Raw genomic sequence first — 26,690 nt, 5'->3', positions numbered from 1 at the left:
AAAATTTTCATATATGGAAAGAGGTGCTTGAACATTTTTTTAAATCATCTGTCCTATTTAAAAACATGACAATATTATTTCTGGGACATATAATCAAACTCTTTTTCTACATATTTGTTTAAATTTGTATCTAAAGTCAGGCCAAATAAAGAAAATGTGTTTGTTTCTCTTTCAGTTCTACATTGAAGTAAAACATTATCCTCAGTTTCCTAACACATAGAGACATACATTTGCATTAAAAGTCAATATCTTCTCATGTTAAAAAAAATAGTCAAGTTCATGAAATAGTTGCAATATGTCATACTGTACAATATGTCATATCTTATTAAATGGATCTATTAAAAGGGTCAGATCCTGGAGAGGGTCAAGTTAATGATATAAGTGGACTTTTTTTTTTCACATTTATAAACCCTCATAAGCAAATATAGTTAGATAGACTAATTAGCTACCATTTTGTCAATAGCACTTTATATTTTAAAACTATTTTTTCGTTGTGTGTAAACTGTTGATATTCCTTTAACTTGATTGAGTTTGCTAATGGTATACAGGAATATGACAATTGTTGTTTTGCTTGTTTTTATATATGAAATGCTTTTAGTCAGAATTCTCTTCACAATGGTCTGGTACCAATCAGTCGCTTGTATTTATTTTAGAATATTTATAACTTTCATGTGAGATGAATTTAAAGAAAGATGACTAGCACTACTTCATTGTTAAAGGAACACATACATATAAACACATAGACACACAAAGTTGTGTTATTTTTTTTAAATGAGATTTAGTAATATAGACAGTGGATATAGAGGAAGTAGCTTAAGTTATGATTTAATGACAACTTTATTCACTCTGTTTTACTCCAATCTTTTAGGAACACATAATACCCACAAGTGTTTTATAATCAATTTTTTTTTCCATGCCAGGCAACTTAATGATTCGTTTCTAAATTCTAGTCCTTGACTTTAGCCTTCTCCCTTTCCATCCTTATTGTTGCATCATTCAGTTACTTTGATATATAACTATGTAATTTGGAGTCTGATATGTTTTTTTATTTCAAAAAGAAAACATTTTAAATTAGATATTTTTTAAAAAAGTAACTTTTAAAGCATTAAAAATGTATATACATATATATATATAATATGCATACATTATTATATGTAGATATGTGTGGATATATATGTGTATATATGTATCTCTGGGATTGGGTATTTTTATTTATTAAAATTAAAAGAGCAATTTAAAAATTGTTTATTAATAGAAGTAAAGTTGTAACTAGCTGCAGAAATTATTCTGAGTATTTTAGTATAATTTCTTTTGAACGTGTGCAAATTGAAATTAAATGAAATTCAAATATATGATCATAAACTGAGAAGATGAACATTCAAAATTTATATTTATTTATAAAATTCTTTAGACTGTCAGCTCCCTGAGAGCTTCAACTGTTTTGTGGCATTGGTAGTTAATGTTGTTGTTTTGTCTTTGTATTCCCAGTGCTTAGTACAATGCATAGCATATAGTAAATACTAAACGAATGTTTATTCATCAATATATTAACTATTTCACAGTATGGAGTTGAAGAGGAAGGAAGGTAGCATTAGTTGTGAGTGAGTACTCCATTTACAGAGTTAATAACAGATGACTATTATAGATCCTGAGGCTTTAAATGCTATTAGTATCTTAATTCTTCATTTGGTTTACTTGTAAGATCTAAGATGTCTCTATGTAGAAAGATACGGAGATAGATCAGATACATAGATATGAAAATAGATACAGATATATAATGTGGGCAATCTAATATTTGTGTATTGGTAGCAAAGTGGTAAGAGAAAGATAAGATTTAGGAAGCCATTGTTTTTATTTGGAAATTGATGGAGTTTGATTAGGTGACTTCCAGAATCCTTTGAGAGAGTCTATGATTTTATACCATATATATTTTTTCTTCATATGTGTATGTATATGTATGTGTATATGTATTTGTACATATGTGTGTATGTGTTTATGAGAGAAATAGCCCAAGTAATATACATATATACATATATGTGTTTGCATACATATACACATATTTTCCTCAGGTGACTCTGTCACTACTGATTGTGACTTTATATGTATTACCTAGTTTACCACTCTATCTTAGCTATTTATTAAATTTATATTGACATTGATGGTAAATTACCTCTTTTGCACTTGGCTCAGTGAGGTTTAGTAATGATTCATGTATTTTTGCTTCATCCCTGAAATTATAGAATCTACTGTCTGTGATAGAAAGGAGTCTCAGAGTTTTATATTTGTATTAATTTTTTTTACCATATAGTAATTTTTTATTACTTTCTTTTTACCCAGTCCTGAAAATTTGTGGGTGTAGGAAGCACCCTACTGAGGAAATTCCTTCTATCCAAACAGGTCAGATATTGCTGTATAATTTATAATCTTAGAAAGTTGCATAAGAGCACTTAAAAGGTTAAGGTAATTGCCCAATCACTCTGCCTCTATAGCATTAAATTTTTGAAAACAGAAGGAATGTTGCCAATTTATGTAGAAATAGTTATGATATAGAAATAGGTGTGCACAGTTCAGTGTGGGTATATACAGGTAATAGATGTAGAAAGAACCAAAAATTGATAATTAAGGCAACATGATTAAAAAAAGAAGAAAGAAAGAAAAAGATCTTGAGTCAGACCACCTAGATTCAAATCCTTTCTATGATATAACCTTTGGGACTCTGGGCAAATCATTTAACTTCTCAAGGTCTCTTTGCTCACCTATAAAATGAGTAGGTTGAATTATATGACCTCACAGATGTCTTTGAACCCTAAATTTATGATTGTACAAAATTATGTGTCTAATGTTTTTTGCTGAAAAAAATGTTTGAAAAAGAGAATAATTTTCTTAATTGCATACCAGCCATGTAGGTTCTGAATGAATTACTATTCTTGTGTTTCTCTATCTTTGTTTTATTGTTCTTTTATCTGTTGGACTTTTTTTCCAACATCCTTTGCATTTTACTACTATGCTTTTGTGATTAATTATATTTGTCCAATATCAATAAGTTAATAGAGGGAGACAGTTGTTTCCTTTAGGTAAGATTCTAGTGAGAACTTGCATTAAAAGGACCATATTTCTCACTTTGTAATTTCTTTATCTTTTCTGCATGGATTTTTTAAATAGTAGTTTATCTGTTAGTTCTTTAAAATACATGCAATGATAAAGTATAATGCCAGATATGTAAGATAGGAGAATAAAAGTTTTGAAAACTTAGGTTTTGTTTTATTGTTTGTTTTGTAAGCTCTTCTTGTTAAGCAAACACCCATTTAGAAAATCAGTTTTATCATATAATGTTTCTATATGTATAAATTCTAAGATATAAAATTAACAACTTTTTATTCTGGTATTAAGCAGATAGAGGGTGATCTAAAGAATGACAAAGTATCTAGTAGTTCTGTTCGTGGCAAGTGATGTTGTGTGGCAAACAAAATCCAAAACAGAATTAAATCAGGATCCAGTTAGTCTTCGTTCCCTATAAGAGACAATATATTACCTTGGGCTGATAGGGTTGTGCTGGAGAAAAAAATAAAAAGGACACTTTGGGAAAACAAAGACAGTCATTGCTTTCTTCTGGAGCAGCTGCAGCTAGTTCCATTGCTAAAGCAGAAACTGGCCGCACAAGGTATGTGTTCGTTTTTACAGATGGCAATGCAGACAAGTTGGTAATTGAAAAGGAAGTCGTGTACGTGAGCTATTTGGGGTTGGAGGGGGGGTGCAGCCTATTACAGTACTTTCCTGTGTAATTGACTTAGTGACTTATTGGAGAAGCAGATTTTTCATGAATAGATTTCAGTTATTACAAAATCACATCATTATTGTTAAGGAAATTCATAATTCCAAGTTGTCTTTTAAAAATAATATCATTAAACCTTTTAAAAGTCAGCTTACCTTTCTCTGTCTGTGTACTGTCTCTGAGATGAAATTACCCTTTTAGGGACAGTTCCTTCGATGATCTTTATTTAAAGGCTCATCTTTGATTTTTAACATCCTGAACAAGAATGTAAGCCACTAATGCCCTGATTTAAGTATGTGAAAGATACATTTAAATTCTTAAAGCATTTGGTGTGGCCTAAGTTAAAATAGAACAATTAAAAATAAGAGACTTTTTTAGAAGTTGACATTTATAATAGATCAAAAATCAAAAATTAAAAGATACTCTGGCTCAATTCACTTTAATTTTTTTCCCCTTAGAAGTGCCTATTTAAAACATTTAAAAGCAATGAGGAATATATTTTAAAGAATAAAACATTATTTTAAGCAGAAATGGCAATTCTCAACTCATCTCTTCTGTCAAATATTTGGTACAAATTAGGTGTATGGTATCAGCTCTTCTTCTGAAACTCTTGCAAGTTTTTAGCATTCCTCCCATACCAAACACTCTTTCTTTTAACTCTTGTATTTCCTTGGTTTGTTTTATGGTTTGAATAGAATTAAGGCATGCTTACTTCTCAGTGCTTGTCTTTCTGTCAGTGTATAATCTGAATAGATTCAAGCTACTAGAGGAAACCTGAAAAGTATTTTAAAGTTTGAATTTGTATTTCATATATTATTTTATGATAAACAAAAACTATATAATCTATGAAAGAATAAAGGAAAATTCCATGGAAGAATGAGTAACATTTCATATCAGAGATTTTAATAAGATGTGTGATTAGAAGGATGGTAGTATTATAGAATTCTAACAATTTAGGGCTTTGACAAAATATATTCATTTATAATAACTTCTGTGAATCCGTAAGAAGTAGATATTGTAGTTATATAATTAAACCTTGATATGACATTTTGGGATGCAGATTTCATAGACTTATGAAATCCTTTCTCTAGAAGTTTTTGAAACATATGAGTTTACAACACTAGTCAATTATCCAGTACAATGTGATCTGCCATCTGTATTTAGTTTGGGGTCTCCAAAGGAGAAAAAAAACCCATTTCACTGAAGTTCATAGCTGACCACAAGTGATTCCATGAGAGTTGGTAAGTAAGGAATTTTGATGCCAACAAACTCTACCATAAGTGAAAGTTTTAAAATAAATGTTTTCAAGATATTAGAAGATGATAGGACACATTGGTGTTCTTACTTCTTACTGTCACTTTTCTTATCCCTTTTATTCCCTACTATGATCATTACCACCTATAATTCGTGTACCTTGAGTGGCTCTTGCCATTAGTAGTTACTGAATGGTTGTACAATTGACTACTCATGTCATCACCTAACAGGATATGAATATTTCCTTCAGTTTATTATAGGTGTGGTTGAAAGGAAGAGTTCTTCAAAGTTTTTCAAAAAACATAAGAAAGTGTTGTTTTTTAAACTGATAACAACATTAACATATAATTTTGGGATGTGGAATTATGTCAGGAAATATGAAATAAAAACAAAAACAAACCATCCTAAATACTAACTGTTTTTTATGAATGGAATTACACTCTTTCTTTTGCCTTTCTTCATAAGAGTCTGGTCCTTGTGAAATCTAAGGTCTACCTTAGGCAAATTAATTCTCTGGTACCCAATTTCTTCATCACAAAATATTGAATTTAACTTTTATAAGACTTTTACAAGGTGTCTTTTTGGGAGAAATAATATTTTTGGTGCTCTTGGTAACAAAACTTTAAGGGGCAAAATGATGATTTATATTATAAGGTAGTTAATTATTATCATGTAGTTAATTCTCCTGTTCCTCCTTGTTTTTGTCACAATATTCTGCACCACAATTTCATATTGCATTACCATGGCTTCTAATATTTTTAAACTTCGGTGTCTTTATTTTGTAATTTTCTTAGTATTATAATGAATGTTAGGCAACATTTTCCCTTTTATTGATATAATGGAAAATGAGTGTAATCTTATTATACCTTAGAGCCTAATCATTTTCCAAAGGAATGCATTTCTATGTCTTAAAATGGAACAAAGTAGGAAAATAGCATTCACAGAATCACAGAATTTTAGTGTGGGAAATGACCTTAGAAATCACAAAGTCCAACCTTCTCATTTTCATAAGAGTTAAACTTTTAGCTATATTGACATTTCTTTTTCAGGTAGCTATCTCTTTGGTAATGAATCTGCTTTTGAATATCTAGAGATGCTTGTACCTTGATTTAGTGTAGTTATCTAGAACACTGGTTAGTGTGCCCATCCCAAACAGTAAGACTCATCTTTCTGAGTTCCAATCTGGCCTTAAACACTTACTGACTGTGTGATCCTGGGTAAATCATTTCATCATGTTTGCCTTAGTTCCTGTAAAATGAGCTGGAGAAGAAAACAGGAAGATTATTATGTAAATTAGCTAAATCACAGAGCTTCAAATTATTTTTAGAAGGCATTTTGATACAATGGAAAGAGCAAAAGATGAGTTAAAGGACCTGTGTTTAATCACAGCTTTAATAGTACCTATATGACATAAAACAAGTCACTTCTCTCAAGATCTCAGAAGATTTATAAAATAAGTTCTTATATTAAGTGGCTTTTAACATCCCTTTTAACTTTAAATATATTTTTGCTAGATTTGAATGAAGGGTTATAATAGAAGGACTGAGAATAATAGAAGGAGATAATATTGGAAGCTGCTTGTGGTAGAAAATAGGTTAGGTGGGCAGAAGCAGGAGAAACAGGGTAGAGAACTTATCTAATTTGTTATCAATAATGATTTACATATGAAATGAAGACAATGAAAATGATGACTCAAAACCACATTTTTCATCTTCCAAGTGAAAGATGAATTTCAGAATGTGACCTTGGCTTTGCAGAAATGATTTGTAGTAGTAGTGACAAGAGCCCAGGATTTATATTCATGAAACAAATTTGCTCCTAATTCTCCCAATAAGTAAATGTGTGACCTTAAGCTGATCACTTCAATAGGTTTCAGTTACGTAAATATGGATGAAAGAAATTCAATATAGTTAATTCATATAACACTTTTCAAGGCCCCATCTTAACTACTGGAGATACAAAGAAATAGCAACTAGACCTATGATTTTATTGTTATAGAAAATTTCCAATTAAGAGCATACCCTATGCCAATGCATGTTGGAACAGTCTCTTCAAATTATAGTCTTAGAGAGTTGCTTAGAGCTATGAGATAGCAAATGACTCAGCTAGGATCACCCAGCCATTATGTAAGAAATAGAATTTGAAACCATGTCTCCTTGACTCCCAAATCAGTCCTTTCCTCTGCTTCCCTCCCATCCTTCCTATCCCCTCCTGTCTTTTCTTCTCCTTTCTTCTCTCTGTCTCTCTCTGTGTGTCTCTATTTCTCTCTGTCGGTCTCTCTCCCCCCCATGTTGTCTCTTTCTGTTTCTGTTTCTCTTTGTGTTTCTATCTCTCCCTATCTTCCTGCCTCTACCCTCCCCCTCCCTTTTCTTAGATCAAATCTTCTCTCATGGAAAGAGTCATTGTTTTTAAATTTTTATCATATTCTGGGAATATTTTTTTCAGAATTAAGCAGATTAGGGAGTAGCATCTTGATTGCCTAGGGTCATATCCCTAAGATTCATCCAAAACTTACCTTAGATGCATTCACCTAATGTGTGTGGACTGGCAGTATGTATGTACCTGAGGTATTTGGCAGTTACCTAGGTGATGACATGCCTGTGGGACAAGTCTCAGGCACATTCATACCTGTGGTACTCTTTATGATTACTACAGTGTAGATTGCCTCATGTGCTGGAACCAAGCTTATTCCAGTGCTTGTAGCCAGAGATGTCAGTGAAGTTGATGCTAGTCTCCATTAGCATTGTTGATGTGTTGAGGAAGTGAATATAATAAGCAGAGTAAACATGAGCCAAGTCCAAGGGCTGAGATAGGTGATTGTAAGATGGAGGCTTGGCTGAGCTTTGTGGTGTCTCTTCACTATTCTGGCAGGAAATCTGAGGGCAGAGAGGGCTTTTTTAAAAACAAGCAAGGGCTTGTCACATGTACTGTTTCAACTGATTTTTCACAATTTTATTTGCAAGCAAAAGCCAGCTTGTGTTTTAACAGCAACATCTCTTCCCTAGCAGATCTTTCCTTCCCATTCTTGCTAAAATGTTCATTAGTCTATTTGTATGGTTAAATTATGAAGGATTAATTAAAGTACTAGCTTTACTAAGAGGTGTATTTTGGTGTATTCAGAAGGACACTACTGGTGATTATTTAATGCTCTAATAATAACTATATCAAGGGAGAAAAATTAGACAGTATATTGATAGGTTTCTTCTAACTGAAAAACATGGAAGAGCTATGAAATGGCATAAACACACTCTTAGATGGCATTAGCTATTCCTGTGAATTCCTTGAAGAGACAATGTTAGTGATAGAAACCATCAAGTGTATTTTAAGAAATAGTGGTTTACTTTCTTTGCTTTTTTTTTTTTAAGTGGGTAACACCCAAAGTGTCACAGAAATAAAATATCAAGGAATGAGATAATGTCCAAGAGAAAAACAATGAGGTATATTCATGGAAAGTACTTACAATTCTTTAAAAAAAAAAGGTATTATATAAAGAGTTAATACATTTGCTTGGTTTTTAAGGGCAATCTAATTCTCTATCTGTTTTGCTGCTTTTTAAAGGAAAATATAACATTGTGAAAAGATCTTGTTTCTTCTGTTTTATTTTTTAAATGTTTTTCTTTATATCATATATTTTTATAATAAAATAACACCTAGGATATATGTGCTATTCATTTACTGTAGTCAGGATAAGAAACATCACTCTTGAGAGTTACTTTTTATTTTTATAACCAAAAAGCTTCAAGCAGAAAAGTCTGAATAAGATTTTTTTTGTCCCCTTAAAACAATTATTCCAAGATAAATATTTACATTTTTCATAGGATAATTGCATATTACTTCAAATATATGCCCCATTGTTATAGGTTTTTTGATATGTAAGGAATGTTGGACATGAGTAACTAGGTGGAAGGAATACCATCTCCCTTAAATCTTGTTCCCAGGGTTAAAGATGTGGGCATGAGTGAACATGAGAAATGCAACCTCCTGTGTCCATTAACCAGAATAGCAAAACATAAGTTCAAGACATAAGTCTTGTGCTGAACACTTGTTCCTGGCTCTACTATTCAATGACCAGAGACTATGGTTGATGAGCAGTCCTGTAGATCATCAATTTGAACTTTAGCTCTCACAAATCCAGGCTAGATGAAACTGTTTTAACTTTCAAAACTCTTAGCTATAGTAAATTTTTTTCGGGGGTAAGAGAATGATGATACAAGAAAACACAAAAGTTAACAAAATAAAATAAGGTAATATAAAATCTTAAAGGTAATAAAGTAAGATAATATAAAAATTTTAACAAGCATTCTTTTTACTTCTTTTGTTGTAAATAAACTGATAAAAATATTTAGTTTGCATGCATTGTCACAGTTGACATTAGGCACTGCAAGATCATTCTTTTTATTTTTCATACATTCATAGAATCAGATATAGAACTAGAAAATACTTGAGAGGTATCCAGTTCAACTTCTCTTGCCCCCTGCCTTTTTCCCCCAAAAAATGTTGAAGTAAAGCAAGACAGATTCTGAGACCCAAACAATATCATGTTGGCTAGAAAGGGCAGATCTGCATATGATTCTACATATTCTGATACCAAAACCCAGTCTTCTTTCTGTTCTAACAGATCTTCCTCAAATTCTTTACAATTCCTTTAAACTGAAGACCTATACCAAATGCTCCTCATTCCCACTTCTTCAACTCCTTGCAGATTACACTTATTAGAACAACCTTTGGAGTCAAAATATTTAACGTGACTTCCCAACTGCAAATAAACATGAATTTCCTAAATAATCATGCCTGTTCTTCAGTCATCTGATGAGAAAATAATGTTGATCAATTTGGGGGTGAATAAATACATAAAGCACTGCAATATTTTGGCTTGGTAGTTGAAGAAAAATACTGTAAATAGTATTTGTTCATTCTAATAAATCTAGAAATAGTTTAAAGAGTTAAAAAGATTTTGAGGGGCATCCAAGATAGCAATATGTATATAAAATTTTAGAATGATTCTATTTGAAATGGCCAAGATATAAAACCATAAAAAATGTGAATAAATACTTGGCATATCAGGGCTTGTTATGTAATTACATGGTTTCAGTATGGTTCTTTTTCATAGAAAACTTTTATTAAGGATAGATTTCTACATAATTGCTAATGGGAAATTTAAATTGCTGTTAGATGCTATATTGTAAATGTCTAGTTCTTCAAATATTAACCATTTTAATGATTAACCATGTCCATCAAATTCAATTTCTTTTAAATAATTTGGGACTTGGAATCATCATGACATAGTCATGAATCTGGGAATTTTTGCATTTTGAGTATTATCCAAGTAGTAAACAATTGAACTAATTTAAATGAGACTTTGTTGGTTTGCTTGCTATTTATTTATTTAAAGTTGCTTCTGGGTTTACAAATACATGTGCCAAGTTTTAGCCTTATAATTTTTAAAAGAATCAAGAGGCAAAGACCAAAAGGTACAATTAGACTTAGAAACATTAAAAGATTCTTAACTATAGTGGTTAGATATGATGCCCTAAAAGGCATTAAGGTCCTTTAATGATTGCAAATAAATAGATAGGGTTTTATTAGATAGTTATTTACTTTTTAAAAACTACTTGTGGTCCTTTCAAAGCTGAAAAAATATATTTCTTTAGTTTAACAAAAATAATCAGTGCTAGACTATGAAATCTTCTCACTTTTCACTGGAAGTCCAATCTATTGTAAACTTATGCATGAGGTCCATACTTGCTTCAGTCTTGAAGAGCCTGACCTCTAATAAGAGGGGTTTAAGTTTTTTTTTTCTCATATTCTCTAGCTCCTTATGTATTGGAACCTTTAAAAAAAAAAAAAAAAGGTTCTTTAGGCTAAGATTCTAACTTCTGCCTAGGTCTCCTCAAAGTGAAGATTTAAAAGATACTTGATATAAAATATAAATCAGATATAGTGTAGATATTTATTTTCTACACACAATATAAATGCTAAAGAGACAAAGACTGACAGAGAACATTGACAGAAGAAAGCAAAATAGGACCCATTAACTTAATTTATAAGTAAGGATGCTGATATTTATATTTCAATAGGACCAAAAGGAATTTGAGTCCATGCTGTATTATAAGAGCAACTGAGAGGAGGAGGGAAAGAACACTGATCAACCCTTCCTCATGAAATATATAGTAACAGAAAACATTACTTACCACTTGATTTAAAAAAATCAAAGTAAGACACTAAGTCCTAAGTTGTCTCTTCTTTTTAAACTGATGCAGTACTCTGCTCTCCTGCTCCTGTTAACAAGGGGTTGGAAGGTGAGAGTGTGCCAAGGGTCCATTCAGGGTTTGTTGCATCATAATAAAGCAAGTCTATTGCATCACACCAAAACAGAAAGTTAATTAGCCAAGACTATGCAGTCAAGTGGTAATTCATCTTTATTAAGCCAGAAGGGTAGTTCTGTGCCTGCTTCATAGGAAGTTATCATTGCATTAAACGTTTCTAATTTTGGAATATTTATAGATCATATTTTTTGTGGCACTAACAGTACTAATGTTTAGAGTATCCAGACCAAATGATGACACAGTTGGCACATGAAGAGAAGTATTCAGAAAAATTCTCAATAATTATCACATCAATTTTAAGTTAATATATTCTGAGAGTAGCTATTTTCTCCCAATAAAGAAACTCTCCTTAATACCAGTCATCTCTTCTCAAAATTCTGTCCAATTAAGTGCGGCTATCATCGACTTGAATCCCTTTCATGAAATTATTGACTGGCAGAAATAATATATAAACAATCCAAATGAAACCTGAAAATTACAAGTCTAACCCTGAAAAAATGAAGTGCTTAACTTCTTTTATTGGATTTTTCCCTTTTTTTAAAAAAAAATAAAGCTTTATTTTCAAAACATATTCATGGATAATTTTCAGTATTCACTCTTGCGAAACCTTGTGTTCCAAAATTTTACCCTTCCTTCCCCCCATCCCTTCTCCTAGTTGACAAGTGGATCTTTCTTTTAGAATTTTTCTATTAAAATAATTGTGATTAAAAAAATAGATTTTCTGTGGAATTTGAGTTTTCTTTGAGAGTATGGATAGAGAAATAAATCTCCCTTCAGTCTTCAATTGCTGCAAAATATGGTTAAGTCTATGTCATCTTGAAAGAAGACTATAGATACTAGTGAATGGATCTTCAGGAATTTCTTCAAGGATTGTTTTTTTGTTTTTTGTTTTTTTTACATTTCTCTCTTGTCTGTTCTCTCAGAATTCTCTTTATGGGGTTATAAGCCAACATGGAGGCAGGAGAGGTGCTGTTGCTGCAGAAAGAGAATTTTTCAGAGGAGTATGGGTTTGTAAATCTGCATACACACAGAAAGAGATACATAAGGGGATGAATGTTTCTGTGAACACCAAGAGAATGATATTTGTTTAAAAATAACAATAATTGAACAATATCAATTATAGTATAATGAAAATTTATGCAAAAACACATATGGTTACAAAATGAGTATTCTGTATTTCATTTATTGGAAAATGATCAATTAGTTCTGCCCACTTCAATGCAAACAAATGTGACCAGAAGAGATTAAAAAAAAAATTCCTCTTAATTTTCAAAAATAATAAATAAGGTGACTTAGAATAAAGCAAAAGTTGGTTTTATGTGGAACTGATATTAATGTGGTTATTAAGAATCCACCAAGTGCACAACTCTGAATTTTGTGCTTGAAACATAAGTGAATTGTAGGAGTTTTACCATTTCTAACATTAATAGTCTTATCTAAAGGGAGAAACAACATGTTTCCATAGAGTGGTGGTGGTGGTGGTGGTGGTGGTGGTGGTGGTGGTGGTGGTAATAACCACTGTCATTAAACATTGAGAAGCAAAGAATACAATAATGATGATAAGTTCTAAGGACATTAGAATACACTCTTATCACCTCTTTTATCTTAGTTATGCCAGCTTCATTATACTAAGAATCTTGTCTTAGCCTCAGAGAAGATTGTCACCAAGAGTTTATATAAGCCAGTAAGGCTTAAATCAATAAACCTTTATTGTGGTACATTTTAACACTTGGAAAGGGTAAAAGGAGGCACAAGATCTATAATGGAAAAAGCCCAGGAACAAAGACATGTAAAGTAGGGCAATAAAAGAGATTCAGAGAAAAAAAACATCCATTCAATTCTCGTTTGCAAGTGGTGGTCAGTAATGTCTAGTGAGGAAACGTTAAGGCTCTAGCAAAAAAAAAAAAAAAAGAATTGGACTCAATCAAGATTGTGATGTTGTTCACAAAGATAACCTCATGGAAAATCACTTTTCCTTTCTTATTAGTTAATATATGGGCCATCTGGATTCTTCTTTTCTCTCACATCCAGGCAACTAAGGAAGAGAAATTTTTGTAGGAATAAGGTAGATGATTTCTGAGCTCTGACATCACAGGCAGTGGGATGCTAAAGATTTAATGGAGAAGAAAAAAACTAGGAAAAACAAGTACAGAATTCAAAAGTTTCTAGAAAAAGAATGTGGAGCAGGAAGCATTTATTAAACACCTATTATGTCCCAAACATTTTCCCAGACCACTGGCAGCCATATGAATCTTGAAGTGAGCCCTTCAAATCTGTCATTCAACTACTATTTTTAAGTACTTGTTATGAGCTAGGTAATTGTACTAATCATTAGGGATACAAAGAAGGGCAAAGGGATAAAAAAAAAACACAAATAAACAAAAGTTCTAGCTCAAAATCTTATAATAAGGGATCATATAAACAATAATACACTGACATAATTATGCTTATGTATATATATACATATATAATACACATACATACACACATATATATAATATACATATATTTGTATATAATTACAGGATAAATTGGAAGTGGGTTATTAATCTCATAAGCAAGGCACTAAGATGAAGAATCAGAACAGGGTTCTTGCTAAAGGTAGGACTTTGGCTGAATCTTAAAGGAAATTTTTTGAGCTGTTACTGCAATTTAAAAAAAATTATCATATTTTAAATGGCACATCATCAACATTATGAAAAAAGGCATTCTTACTCATCCATTTGAGGCTTTATATTTTATTTTTAGAAAATCTTTACCTTCATCTAAAGATATTCCTTCATATTCTACAGTACCTAATAATAGCTTAGGAGCTTGTTGTGCTTCATAGAATAGTTAAGCATGTCCCTTGTGACAATACTGCAGTATAGTGGAGTGACTAAAGTGTTAAATTTGTAATCATGAAGATCTGAATTGAAATTCCAGCACTGACACTATTTGTTTGCGAAGTTGAAATCATTTAATTTCTATAAGCCTCCATTTCTTTGTCTGTAAAATGGGAATAATAAAAATAATGATATTAATAATATTTTGGACAATATCTAGGTTATACATGTGTGTATATGGTATATTATATATGATTCCAGCCTCTTCTACTTCCAGTTGAGCACTCCTGGATCTTCTAAAAGCAAAAGAATAGTTCTTTTTACTATTTATAGTAGTTTCCAGATGTGGTCACATGGGAGATGATTTTTAGAAGAAAAATATCTATACTTTTTCCTACTCTGTGCCCTGGTACCAAAAATAAACATGGCCCTATTTCAGTGTGTGTGTGTGTGTGTGTGTGTGTGTGTGTGTGTGAGAGAGAGAGAGAGAGACACCACCTTACTCAATTATCTTCAACCTCTATTCTCACACTTGATAAGGCAACAGGAATAAAAGAAGTATTTATTGATATTAGCAATAACTGTGGTCCCACTTTTAGAAAACCTGATCCATATAAATCAATCAAAAAAGATAGATGAGGTAAAGGAAGAAAGACTAAATTCTCTTACAGAATTTTTCTTCACTTTATGAAAGCATTAATGGTAGGATTTCCTTCAATGGCTATCCTCCTTAGGGAAATAAAAATAGAATTTGATGTACAAATATTCCATAATACAAAATTTTTTTAGAAACATAGATGGTAAAGTTTGTGTGTGTGTGTGTATATATATATATATATATATATATATATATATATCACATGTATATGTATGTACATATCGATCTTCAGAATATTTATTTTAACTATAAAAAGATTAGCTCCTTTGCAAAAGAATCAAGTATGAAGTTTGCCAAAATAGGAACATTCACTCAAATTAGGATTACACCCACTTTGGCATGTTGTAGCAGGCACCCAGGGCATCAGGGAAGAAAAGTAGGAATAAATGGTTCCACAATCAAATTTGAGCCTCAGCCATATATGTATTAATTTCCAAATAGACATTTCCATTGCCTTTATGTGGATCAAGATGATGTTTATTTGCCAAAGCAGTTATTAAGCTCTAGGAAAGAAAAAAAAAAATCTTCTACAACCTAGAGGAGTTTCACAATGATTACCTAGCCAGACACTCCCTAGTATTTCTTTGTGTAAAGGGGGAAGTCGAGTAGTTTTGATAAACACAAGTCTTTAGAACTGATAGATATCAGGCAGAAAGCTTTTCATATTTTGTGGTAGTTTCCATTCAAAAAAAGCATCAAGTTCAGAATTTGCTGCAGGCTGACATACAAGATGTGGTCTTACTATCAAGATTTAGAGAAATGCAAGGCATTCTTCCTTCTGACTCCAGGGTGGGGAGAAAGAGGAAAGGAGCAAGAGATTATACTGATGACAATCTAGATTTTATTATATCACCCAAAGTAGCATAACCTGCTGTACTAATGAAATCGTGTTCTTGGTTTAAAAGGGCAATTGTTCGCCTGACTTTGTGCTCACTAAAAACATTTCCCCAATCTTGTTAAATTATTGCACTCATTTTAGATTTTTATGGCTATGCAGCTTACCAACCCTCATTTCTTTACGTTTCATTCATTTTCCTTGTATTGATGATTAATGGAGGATGTCGAATGTTAGAGTGAGCAGGCATCAGCAAATGCAAGATCATAATTAGTTTAGCTGACGAGGGCCTCTGATAGCACTTGCATCTGGATGGAAAAATTACCCTATAGGGAACTGGCTGCTCACCAGGTCTTTTTAGTGATACATTGTGAAACACCCGATGAATCAAATGCCCTTTCAATGCCAAGAAAGTGTTCCAGTCTCGAAGCCAAAATTATGTCTGCAGAAAGCTTTCCATTTGAAATGTATCAGAGTACAATTATAACCATTGTATTTTTTTGGCAATGATACCACTCTTCTACAGTATGGACTGAAGTTAAATAAATTTCTTAAATTTTATGAAACTGAAATTTGAACTTATTATGTTAGTCATTCTTAATTTCTATTAAACTTGGCTTCCATGGAGACTCCCCCCACCCCTTATCTAAAATGTGGGGTTTTTATTATGATATTTACTTAGAGAAAGTAGAGCTGAGTTGTAATTCAGGCTTTTTTTTTTTTTTTTTTTTTAGCAAGAAAATGCTATTTTTCTATTTGTTAGTATTTGTGCCTACAAACACAGCCTGGTTTTTGTTTAAATGAGGTTAATGAAATTATTATTTGTTAGGGAGAATGTCATAAGCAATACTTATAAATTTATCTCCCACTAAATATTCTGAAATTGTTATTGAAGCTGATGAGGGCATTACCAGTTGACTAAAATAAATTTGAATTAAAAATCCATGATTTCCTTGCTGAGTGCAGAAAAATAAATAAATAGACAGACAATGTTGCCTGGCTTTAGGATTAAGTTCATAAAAGGTCTCATTAATAATACTGTACTTCTCATTGGTTTGGCAGAGGTCAATACTCATTCCCTAGGAGTTGTGGGAAATAAACAGTATTCTGTTGAAGACTTTACAATTGTAAAAGAAAGACCGGAATCAAATGTCCTGCTTTCTGCTAATAACTTCTATTACAAGAAAGCTGCAAAGAAAGAGACTACAATTAATTTTAAATGGTTCATTTTCTACATGTGCTCCAGACTGACCACATTTTAAAACCAACACGACAGTCCTGCTGCTGTTTCCAAATTACATCATCCATATTTGTGATGTTATGTCTCTCAGATTTTGCTTTGACACTTTTCAAAGGTATATTTTAGAGTGCAGCATTTAGCAGCCATCATTAAAAGGCACAAACCCCAAAGTTCAAAAAGTTAGAGCTATGTCTGTGAAAAGTCTTTGGTGTTCCACACACCTCATCCATCACTGTAGGGTTAATTATATTGAAAATCAGTGGAGCCTATTAGACACAATTGAACCTGACCTCATTATGGCAGTGTGGTTTTATACTGTCATTGTTCCTAGTCCAGAGACAAAACTCTCTGGCTGATTTGTTCTTTCTCTCCTGATCATGTGACTCACCTTTGACCTGTGCATGTTTTTTTTTTCCTCCATTTCAGAGACGTAGAGGCTCGGGTGTTTTCTGTGCCAATTGCCTGACCACAAAGACCTCTCTCTGGCGAAAGAATGCCAATGGCGGCTACGTATGCAACGCGTGTGGCCTCTACCAGAAGCTCCACTCGGTAGGAAGAACTTACTAAGTTTGTTTTAGGAAAAGGTTTATATGGCAAGGCTAAATCTGAGTAGCTATGGTATGGGCTTATTTGTGTGATTGGAATTGGCCTTCATTTAATTTCTTAGCATATTTTTTCAATATGGTCACTTAGAGATCACATGTAATTCATTAGGAAGCAGGCTACAATGCTGAAGGGAAATCATCAGTGGTGCATTTAATTATTTGAATATAAGAGAAGAAAAACTTGATTTCTAAGAATTTCACTTGGCACATGGCTTAACAAATGTTTTCAGGATTCATTGAAATTTATTTGTGTTAGAAGAAGGATCCTATAAAAGGATATTAAAATATTTTGTGTGAAAAATTCAAAGCTGAGGATTCTATCCAAAATATGAATATCGTGGGTTCAGTAGGAGAATAGACACAGCGTTAAAGTTTCTTGTTGTTCCTTTTGTCTTCAGAAATGCCAAAATGTTACATTTAAGGAGAAAGCTTTTTATGGGAAAGACATTTTCAGAAGCATTTCTTTTTGTAAAATGATGCTTTTGATTCCTAAATTTTATTTGAGGTTGAGATCAGGTTCCTAAGATCCCAAATGATGCACAGAAGATTAAGTTTAGAGACTATGTTGAGTTTTGTGCTGTTAGATATAATAGAATCAACAAGGGTAATATGACATATAAGCCATTTCATGAGAGAAAAGAACACCACTGGCTTTGGAGCCATGAGACCTGGATTCAATTCCTAACTCTAAAACTTACTACTCCTTAGACCTCTCCAGATTTCATTCTTCCTCATCACTAATATGCAGCAGTTGGCCTATGTGACTTCTATGAGCTTTTCCATATTCTTTATAAATATACAATAAAAAGAATGTTGTGGGATGGTGATGATGATTATGATGATATTTAACATGTTCTAGTTTTTTTTTTTTTTTTTTTTTTTGTTGTTGTTGTTGTTGTTAAAGCAATTGGGGTTAACTGATTTGCCCAGGATCACATAGTTAGGAAGTGTTACGTGTTTGAGACCAGATTTGAACTCAGGTCTTCTTGACTTCAGGTTTGGTGCTCAATCCACTGCACCACCTGCCTACCCATATTTAACATTTTCACAGTACTTTATTCTTACAAAATGCTTATCATCTCTAAGAGATTGAAAGTATACATATAATTGACCCTATTTTACCAGATATATATTGTTGAGACCCAAACAGGCAAAATAACAAGTAGTAAAAACTTGAACTCAAGTTCAATTGATTTTAAGTTGGCAAATTTTCCATGTACCATGCCATGTAATGAGATTGTCCAATTTCCAACAGAAAGTAGACTAATTACAAAACAAATTCTTCCATTCTGAAAATGCAAGTCACTTAGTCAAACATTTTATTTTATGTATTTCATCTGATGGTTACATCCATCTTTGAAATATTAGAAAAGAATATCCCATTTAATAAAATCATAGAAACCTCAAAGGTCAGAAAATTTGATCCCTATTTGAGGAAAAAATACCTAGCAAAGAAGATATGTAGTCTTTTAAAAAATACCTCCAATAATGAAAAAGTCACTATATTAACTAATCAATCAATATGTTGTAGTTATTAAATTATATGTCAGGAATTGTGCCAGGTTAAGGGGATACAAATGCAAAAAATACCCTTACAGATACAGAAAATGTTTATTGAAATGTTCTTTTTCATTTCTGGAGAGTTCAAATAATTAAGAGAAATTCTTCCTTCTGTTGAAACAAAACATACCCAACTTCTACCTACTGGTCCAAGTTATATTTCCCAGAACAATACAAAAAAGCTCTAATCCTTTACCCATACGACAGGTCTCTTGATATTTGAAGACAATAATAAGATGCCTTTGAATTTTCTTTCCTGGTGGAAGCATTCTTCCTCCTTAATTTTGATAGCTATTGTAGTATTATTCTTATTCTCAGTTCTACTCAGTATATTTTTCACATGTTTAGAGAAATTGATTTTAAAAAAACATTTTCATATATGGACCTTGGGAGCATTTTTCACATATATACATTACAAATGTCCATTGTGAACAACCTATAAAAGTTTTTCTTATTGTGTAGTCTGTGAAAGGATTGTCTTTTCCCCTTTCTAAACCACTTTCTTTTTTTTTTTTTTTTACTTGCACCATTCAAGTACAGTAATAAGTTTCAACTTAATGATCATTGACATTAATGATTTTAACTGAACTTTGGCCAATCATGGGCTAGAAATTTAATTAAGCTTCTGCTCTACCAAGTTATAATAATTTAAATGATCTCATATATATTGAAGGCTTCAATTGAAAGAATACACACACATACATATACATCCCTTCATATCTCATTATATTTATGAAGCAAAATACTAAAATAATGCTCTCACATTTTATAGTAAAGTTGGAAAAAATAAAAGAAAAAATAATAAAAATAAAAAACCATACATTTCCCACAAATTATTAACTTAAAATATAATTTCAATTAAAATTTATTGTTAAATGCCTATGTTCTAGGAACTACACAAGGTACAGGGATACTAGGCACTAGGTAAGAAATGGGGCCATGTTTTTACAAAACAGCATTATAGTGAAAAAGGACAAGTACAAAAATGATTATGATACAAAAAAGAGCATGATATAGCAGTCAGTTTACAGATAAAGATTAAGTATCATTTATGTGTTAAATATTGTGGCATAATTTAGGCCAAATGCCAAGAGAAATTTGATTGGGAAAGTAATTTTCAGATGGAATAGAATATCTAGGAAGACTTTATGACAGAGATGGTTCATGATTTGAATTTTGAAAAAGAGATGGAATTCAGAAATGAAGTGGGAAGAATCTCTTTTTTAGATATGGAGCATGGCGAAAATAGCAGAGACAAAAGGACATAGAAAAATATAAAGTTATCACAGGACAAAAAGTCACTGTGGTTGTACATACAAGGTAGAAAATAATAGATGCCTGGGGTCAAAGTGAAAGAATTCAGAGTGAAGAATTTTAGGTTTTTGGTTATTATCCTATTAACTCACAGTGATGGGTTACAGAAATAAAATGGAAATGGAAGCTTTAGGGTTGAAGACTTCAAGGAAATGCGCAAGCAGGATTTTAAATGGATCATCAGTATAGATGTCCAAGGCCATCAAGGATGAGGGGAGAAGACAGAGTATAGAATAAGTCTAAACAAGATACCAAAGTATGAGACAATTTTGAAGAATGCCCAAGAAGTTGTAGAAGACAACAGAGAGATCCAGGAGAAAGAGATTTAGTCAAAGGATTAGTTATTGAGAGAACAATTGCCTGTACCTGGCAATGAAGTATTTAAAAAGAATAATCACCAGCAATAGTACTAACAGTGTAGTAGAATTTACAAAGATGTAGTTTTCAAGTAATGTTAGAAGTTGGAAGGAATATAAAAGGAAGGGCACTTGATAACAATGACACAAAATTTCCATTACATTATTAAATAAACACTACTTAATCAAGGGGAAGAGAACTTTCATTTTATAACTTGATTGTCTTAAATATCTTCCAATTGTTTTAAATAAATGTCAGTTAGACAGTCAATAAATATTTATTAAATACTTACTATGTGATAGTCACTCTGCTTTCAGAAAAGTTCATGAACCTTCCTGGATATATTTATTCATCTCTAATAATGAGAAAGGTGGGAATTTAGCTCTCAAAGGTTTTTACTTCTATGAAAACTTGAAGAGTATGGTTACAAACTTTTCTTTTCCTACAAGATTCTTTTGTGACATCAGTGAAAACACTTTAAAGGTGCTTTTTCCCTAAAAATTAAAGAAAAAAAAAACACAACTAAATATAAGCTGAAACATTTTTAAGGATAGTCAATATTGAATTTTTGATGATACCAATAGCTTTCTTAATGGAAATTAAAAACTATTCATTTGATTTTTTTCCCTCTGGCTTAGTGTATGGATTGAAGAGTTCCCTTTTAAAAAAAATTAGATGGCATTTATTAATTTTCAGATTTAGCTATCAGGCACAATTAATACATTATCATTATAGGCAAAACAAGTTCTACTAACTTTACAACTTCAGACAAAGATTGGTTTTTTACTATATGTAGAAAATTGATTATATTGCCATCCATGGACTTTGTTCACATAATAGGAATACCTGCTAAAAATGCACATGAAAACAATTCATAAAACATATGTGGTAAATGATAGAATTACAGAATACAGTGGAAGAAAACATATTTTGACTAAGGCCACAATGAATTGCTTCTTTATTTATTAATATACATATTTATTGAAACTATGTTGATAACTTTGTAACATATAGAATATCCTACTAACAAAATCTACTTCAAAAAGCCTAGTCTGAAAATCCAGAGAATTATTGTTTATTCTAGTACTCCCAATATGATCTTAAATCTTAATCTTAAAATTTTAATTTTAAATCTTAATTCTTAAAAATCTAAATCTTAATCTTAAAAAAAGGCAAAATGTACCTTTATTTTGCCACCTGTAAAAATGGGGTTGCCGTCTAGCCTTATTTAGCTTTTAAGGAGGTTATGATAATAGAATAAAATCACAGAAGTAAAGTTATTTGAGTTATTCCACATAATAGGCACTTAATAAGTGGTGATTGAACTTATTCCTTAAGAATAATACTCTTGGGTTAATGGTAATAATAATTCAAAATAATTAATTGATATATTTGCTTAGTATGCATAATAATTTTCTTATCAATAATGCATAATAATATCTTCCATAGTTTATTGGACATTCTACTATTGCTGTACGATCTTTAACTTTGGTACTGAATTGATTTTATTTTTTTTTTAATCTGATTTCAGGATCTCTTTTCCTTGATTTAGAACTATGACAGAAAATAAACTTTTACATATTAATATGTAATATCACTTAAATGATTTTAAAATGTTATCTCAACATGGGAAGAAAAATAAAAGAAAGATGGCAGACCTCCTAGTGGTCTAAAACAGAAACATCAAATATGCTTTGATCTCCTATATAAATATTTTATTTTTTAATCCTACTAATGTTGGGTTTTATTTTGTATATTGTTATTACACAATTTCATATTTAGATATAAAATTTTGTCAATCTGTAGGTAGCAAAACTTTAACAAGCAGTTTCAAAAGTAATCATCCAGTTTCTCAAGATCCAACCGAAAACTGAAGGTGGGAAATATTTCCCCTAGTTATCACCAAGTAATTTTTAATCAGCTTTTTTTTTTTGGTATATTAAATAATAGTCTGGGGAAAATAGTGAGTTTATAAATATCATTTTAAAATAAATTGATAATTTACTTAATGTTTCAACAACATTAGACATTTAAATTAAGTTAAAAGTTCATCTTAGGGTTGTTGTTTTTAAATGAATCATTTTTGTCAAAGTAAGGCAAGTTAGTGAATCTTTTTCAACTTGACAATGTATAGTTTATATTTGTACACAAATTTTCACTGTGTTTTAATGTATTTCCTTTCCTTTGTGTATTACACATATGTTCTATGCAGACTCCCAGGCCTTTAAACATCATCAAACAGAACAACGGTGAGCAGATCATTAGGAGACGGACGAGAAAGCGCCTTAACCCAGAGGCACTTCAGGCTGAGCAGCTAAACAAACAGCAGAGGGGTAGTGGTGAGGAGCAAGTCAATGGAAGCCCGTTAGAGAGGAGGTCAGAGGATCATTTAACTGAAGGTCACCAGAGAGAAATTCAGCTCCCCAGCCTGAGTAAATATGAGGCCCAGGGTTCATTGACTAAAAGCCATTCTGCTCAGCAGCCAATGTTGGTCAGCCAAACTCTGGATATTCACAAAAGGATGCAACCTTTGCACATTCAGATAAAAAGTCCTCAGGAAAGTACTGGAGACCCAGGAAATAGTTCATCAGTATCCGAAGGTAAAGGAAGTTCTGAGAGAGGCAGTCCAATAGAAAAATACATGAGACCTGCGAAACATCCAAATTATTCACCACCAGGAAGCCCTATTGAAAAGTACCAGTACCCAATTTTTGGACTTCCATTTGTACACAATGACTTCCAGAGTGAAGCAGATTGGCTGCGATTCTGGAGTAAATATAAGCTGTCAGTTCCTGGGAATCCGCACTACTTGAGTCATGTGCCTGGCCTACCAAACCCTTGCCAAAACTATGTGCCTTATCCCACCTTTAATCTGCCTCCTCATTTTTCAGCTGTTGGATCAGACAATGACATTCCTCTAGATTTGGCGATCAAGCATTCCAGACCTGGGCCAACTGCAAATGGTGCCTCCAAGGAAAAAACTAAGGCTCCATCAAATGTAAAAAATGAAGGTCCCTTGAATGTAGTAAAAACAGAGAAAGTTGATAGAAGTACTCAAGATGAACTTTCAACAAAATGTGTGCACTGTGGCATTGTCTTTCTGGATGAAGTGATGTATGCTTTGCATATGAGTTGCCATGGTGACAGTGGACCTTTCCAGTGCAGCATATGCCAGCATCTTTGCACGGACAAGTATGACTTCACCACTCACATCCAGAGGGGCCTACATAGGAACAATGCACAAGCCGAAAAAAATGGAAAACCTAAAGAGTAAAACCTTAGCACTTAGCACAATTAAATAGAAATAGGTTTTCTTGATGGGAATTCAATAGCTTGTAATGTCTTATGAAGACCTATAAAAAACACTTCATAGAGCCTACCTTATCCAGTATAAAAGCCCTCATTATTTACCTTTTTTCCCCCTTCTTTTCTTTTGATGTGTGGGTTACCAAGATTCAAAAGTGAAATGAATAGTGGTCAATGGAAAAGGAAGATGATAGCAATTAGCATCTGGAACCCGATAAAGCAAAAGTATCTTGGATAAAGTGTACCATGATATATATCCCTGAGAAATACCTCTAGACCTCAGTTATTCTGTTTGTTCAGAATGAACAAAAATATGTCTATGTACATGTATGCAGTGTATGTGAATACATACATATACATGTATACATAAAATGGTGATATAATAAGGGACTGACCTGATTACTTATTAAGAAACTCAGAAATAGTGGCCTAATTTTTTTTTTAATGATAACATAAAATCTTGTACATAAAAGAGGGATAAAAGAGATATTCAGAGATCTTCTTTTCTTCAGGGCAGCTAATAGAATGGCAAAAGTTGAATCGTGAATAAGTGCCCTAACCACCCTCATTGGTAAAATTTCTTATTTGAACACAAAAATGCAAGTTGGGGTTAGGTTTGTGTGAGGAGAAGCAGCAAGGGAAAAATGGAGATGGGAGCAAAACGTCTTCAGCTAGCCTGCCTATAATATTTATGTCCATTAGCTATGTCCAAATGTTCAATAGTCATTTAGTTTGCAATTTGGGGTAAGTTGGGCTCCGTTGTATGCATTGTTATAAACACTGTCCTTAAAGCTTCCGTAGTAATTTCACCTGGGCCTTTCTTTTCTCGGGTGAAGAACCAGATCTTTTCTTAGACACTACTTGGTCACTAACCTCACCTGGCACAATATAATGAAAGGAATCCCTTCAGTTCAAACAGCTCGATGAATAATAAGATCATATCATGGGCCTGATTTGTAGAGAACATTATCTCCACAGGGTAACCTGCTGTATTTATTTATTTTTCCTGGTTAAATATACTTTCAAAACTTTGTGGTTAGGCAGAGTCTAAGGTTACTTTTACCACAGACTGACAGTTGGTATATATACTGGTCAATCCCTTCAGAAGACTTCTTCCAGGTATAGCTAAATAGCATTGAATAGAATTCTTAGAAGTATGTCCTCATAGTACTTTTAATACTTAAGGCTTTATAAAACTATCCATGAAGGGAAAGCTCCTCAGCATAACTGCTCAGGGAAATAGGGCTCAATAACTGAACATTAAATAATTGGTTAAAGGTGCTGTTAGACGATCCTCAATGCTTGCTACAAGGATGTACAAGGACTGACTTTAATAATTTGCATTATATTGTCCCAACCAGTAGTTTATTATTATTGTTGTTATTATTATTTTGCCACGGAGATGTAGAAGATATTACAAGCTACTGGATGCACTGTCAGATTAACTTATTTCATTAAAGAAGTTGGGAGAACAAATAGAAAAAAAAACTTATTTTTCTAGTAAATATTAATGTATTACATTTCAAATAATGGTGCCTGACATATTGAATAATTATTTTCTACAGTGTACGTATGCAACAAAGATATTCCATCATGCATTAGAGTCAGTTCTGGCTCTGCCTCGCTGTTTACATTTGCAAATGTAGCAAACAAGGTAATGAAGCAACTCTTTCTATTGCAGTAGATATCTTCTTTTTTTTGTGTGTGTGTGCATTAAAGTTGTAAACGGTAACATGAAATGAATGAAATTTCTTGATATAATGGTATGGAAAATAAGAAGGAAATGAAAATATTTTTATGCCTACTTAGGAAAAAAAAAAGGGTAGCACTATTCATTCCAAGTACTTTTTTTTTAATTCTTAAGCTCTTAACTCACATTGTTATGCTTAAAATGATAAACATATATTCTCTTTTTATTGCTTTGTCTGTTTCAAATGAAACATTTCGGAAATTATTTTGATAAGTGCCATTGGACTACTCGGCACCCATGTTTTTATTGCATTCTGTAGTAGCATTGCGTTCCATTTTTACAATATTATGCAGTTGCTTTTTTTTTTCATTTTGTTTGGGTTCCTTTCTTTTCCAAAGTGCAGGGTCTTAATCTCTTCAAGTTGGATGGCCTAGATTACTCAACTGGTTTGTGAATGTTTCAGTGAATGGATTTAAAATGTCTTTCCAATATTATGTTGTCATTTTCATTTTTGCATTTTTAAATGTTCAAAAAAAAATCAGGACTAAGTCCTCTGCTTGAGTTCATTGTGAAGGGTCCTATTCTTATCTCACTTACATCTCGCGTAGCTCTAATGTTTTCATAATTGAAAGGAAGAAGTGGCATAATTAGTACCTGCATTCAAATGATGGCATATCACTTTCTTTCTGATAGAATGTTGATACCCATATCTCAAAACTAGACAGACAAAATTGGAGGGGTACCAGAGGAAAGGTACCTGTCCAACCAAACAGACAAAATTTTGTCCAAAGTTTTCAAAGAAAAATAATAAAAAGTCATGCATAATGTTAGCAGCCTACAAGCAACAGTATTTCTGGACAGCTCACACCTAGCTCACTGCCAGAGGTTTTCACTCACTGGGGCAGTATTACAAGTATAGCCTTTTCATTTGTGTAAAACTATTCCTGA

The 26,690-nt window shown here is 32.3% G+C and overlaps 1 protein-coding gene across 5 annotated transcripts in view; it reads left to right on the top strand.

The window, feature by feature from the left end:
- The window catches only part of TRPS1 (transcriptional repressor GATA binding 1), a 296,456-nt gene extending 270,643 nt beyond the window's left edge, over positions 1-25,813 (top strand). For all 5 annotated transcript variants that reach the window (XM_031947133.1, XM_031947131.1, XM_031947130.1 and 2 more), the window contains 2 exons: positions 17,337-17,459; positions 22,959-25,813. In XM_031947133.1, coding sequence (XP_031802993.1) covers positions 17,337-17,459; positions 22,959-24,020 — 1,185 coding nt within the window. In that variant the 3' untranslated portion in view covers positions 24,021-25,813. The remainder of the gene's footprint in view (positions 1-17,336; positions 17,460-22,958) is intronic.
- Positions 25,814-26,690: the final 877 nt, after the last annotated feature.

Source organism: Sarcophilus harrisii, chromosome 1 (genome assembly GCF_902635505.1).
Source record: "Sarcophilus harrisii chromosome 1, mSarHar1.11, whole genome shotgun sequence".
In the NCBI taxonomy this organism is placed as follows: domain Eukaryota; kingdom Metazoa; phylum Chordata; class Mammalia; order Dasyuromorphia; family Dasyuridae; genus Sarcophilus; species Sarcophilus harrisii.
The sequence above is the reverse complement of the archived record's forward strand: the minus strand, read 5'-3'. Positions and strand labels throughout refer to the sequence as shown.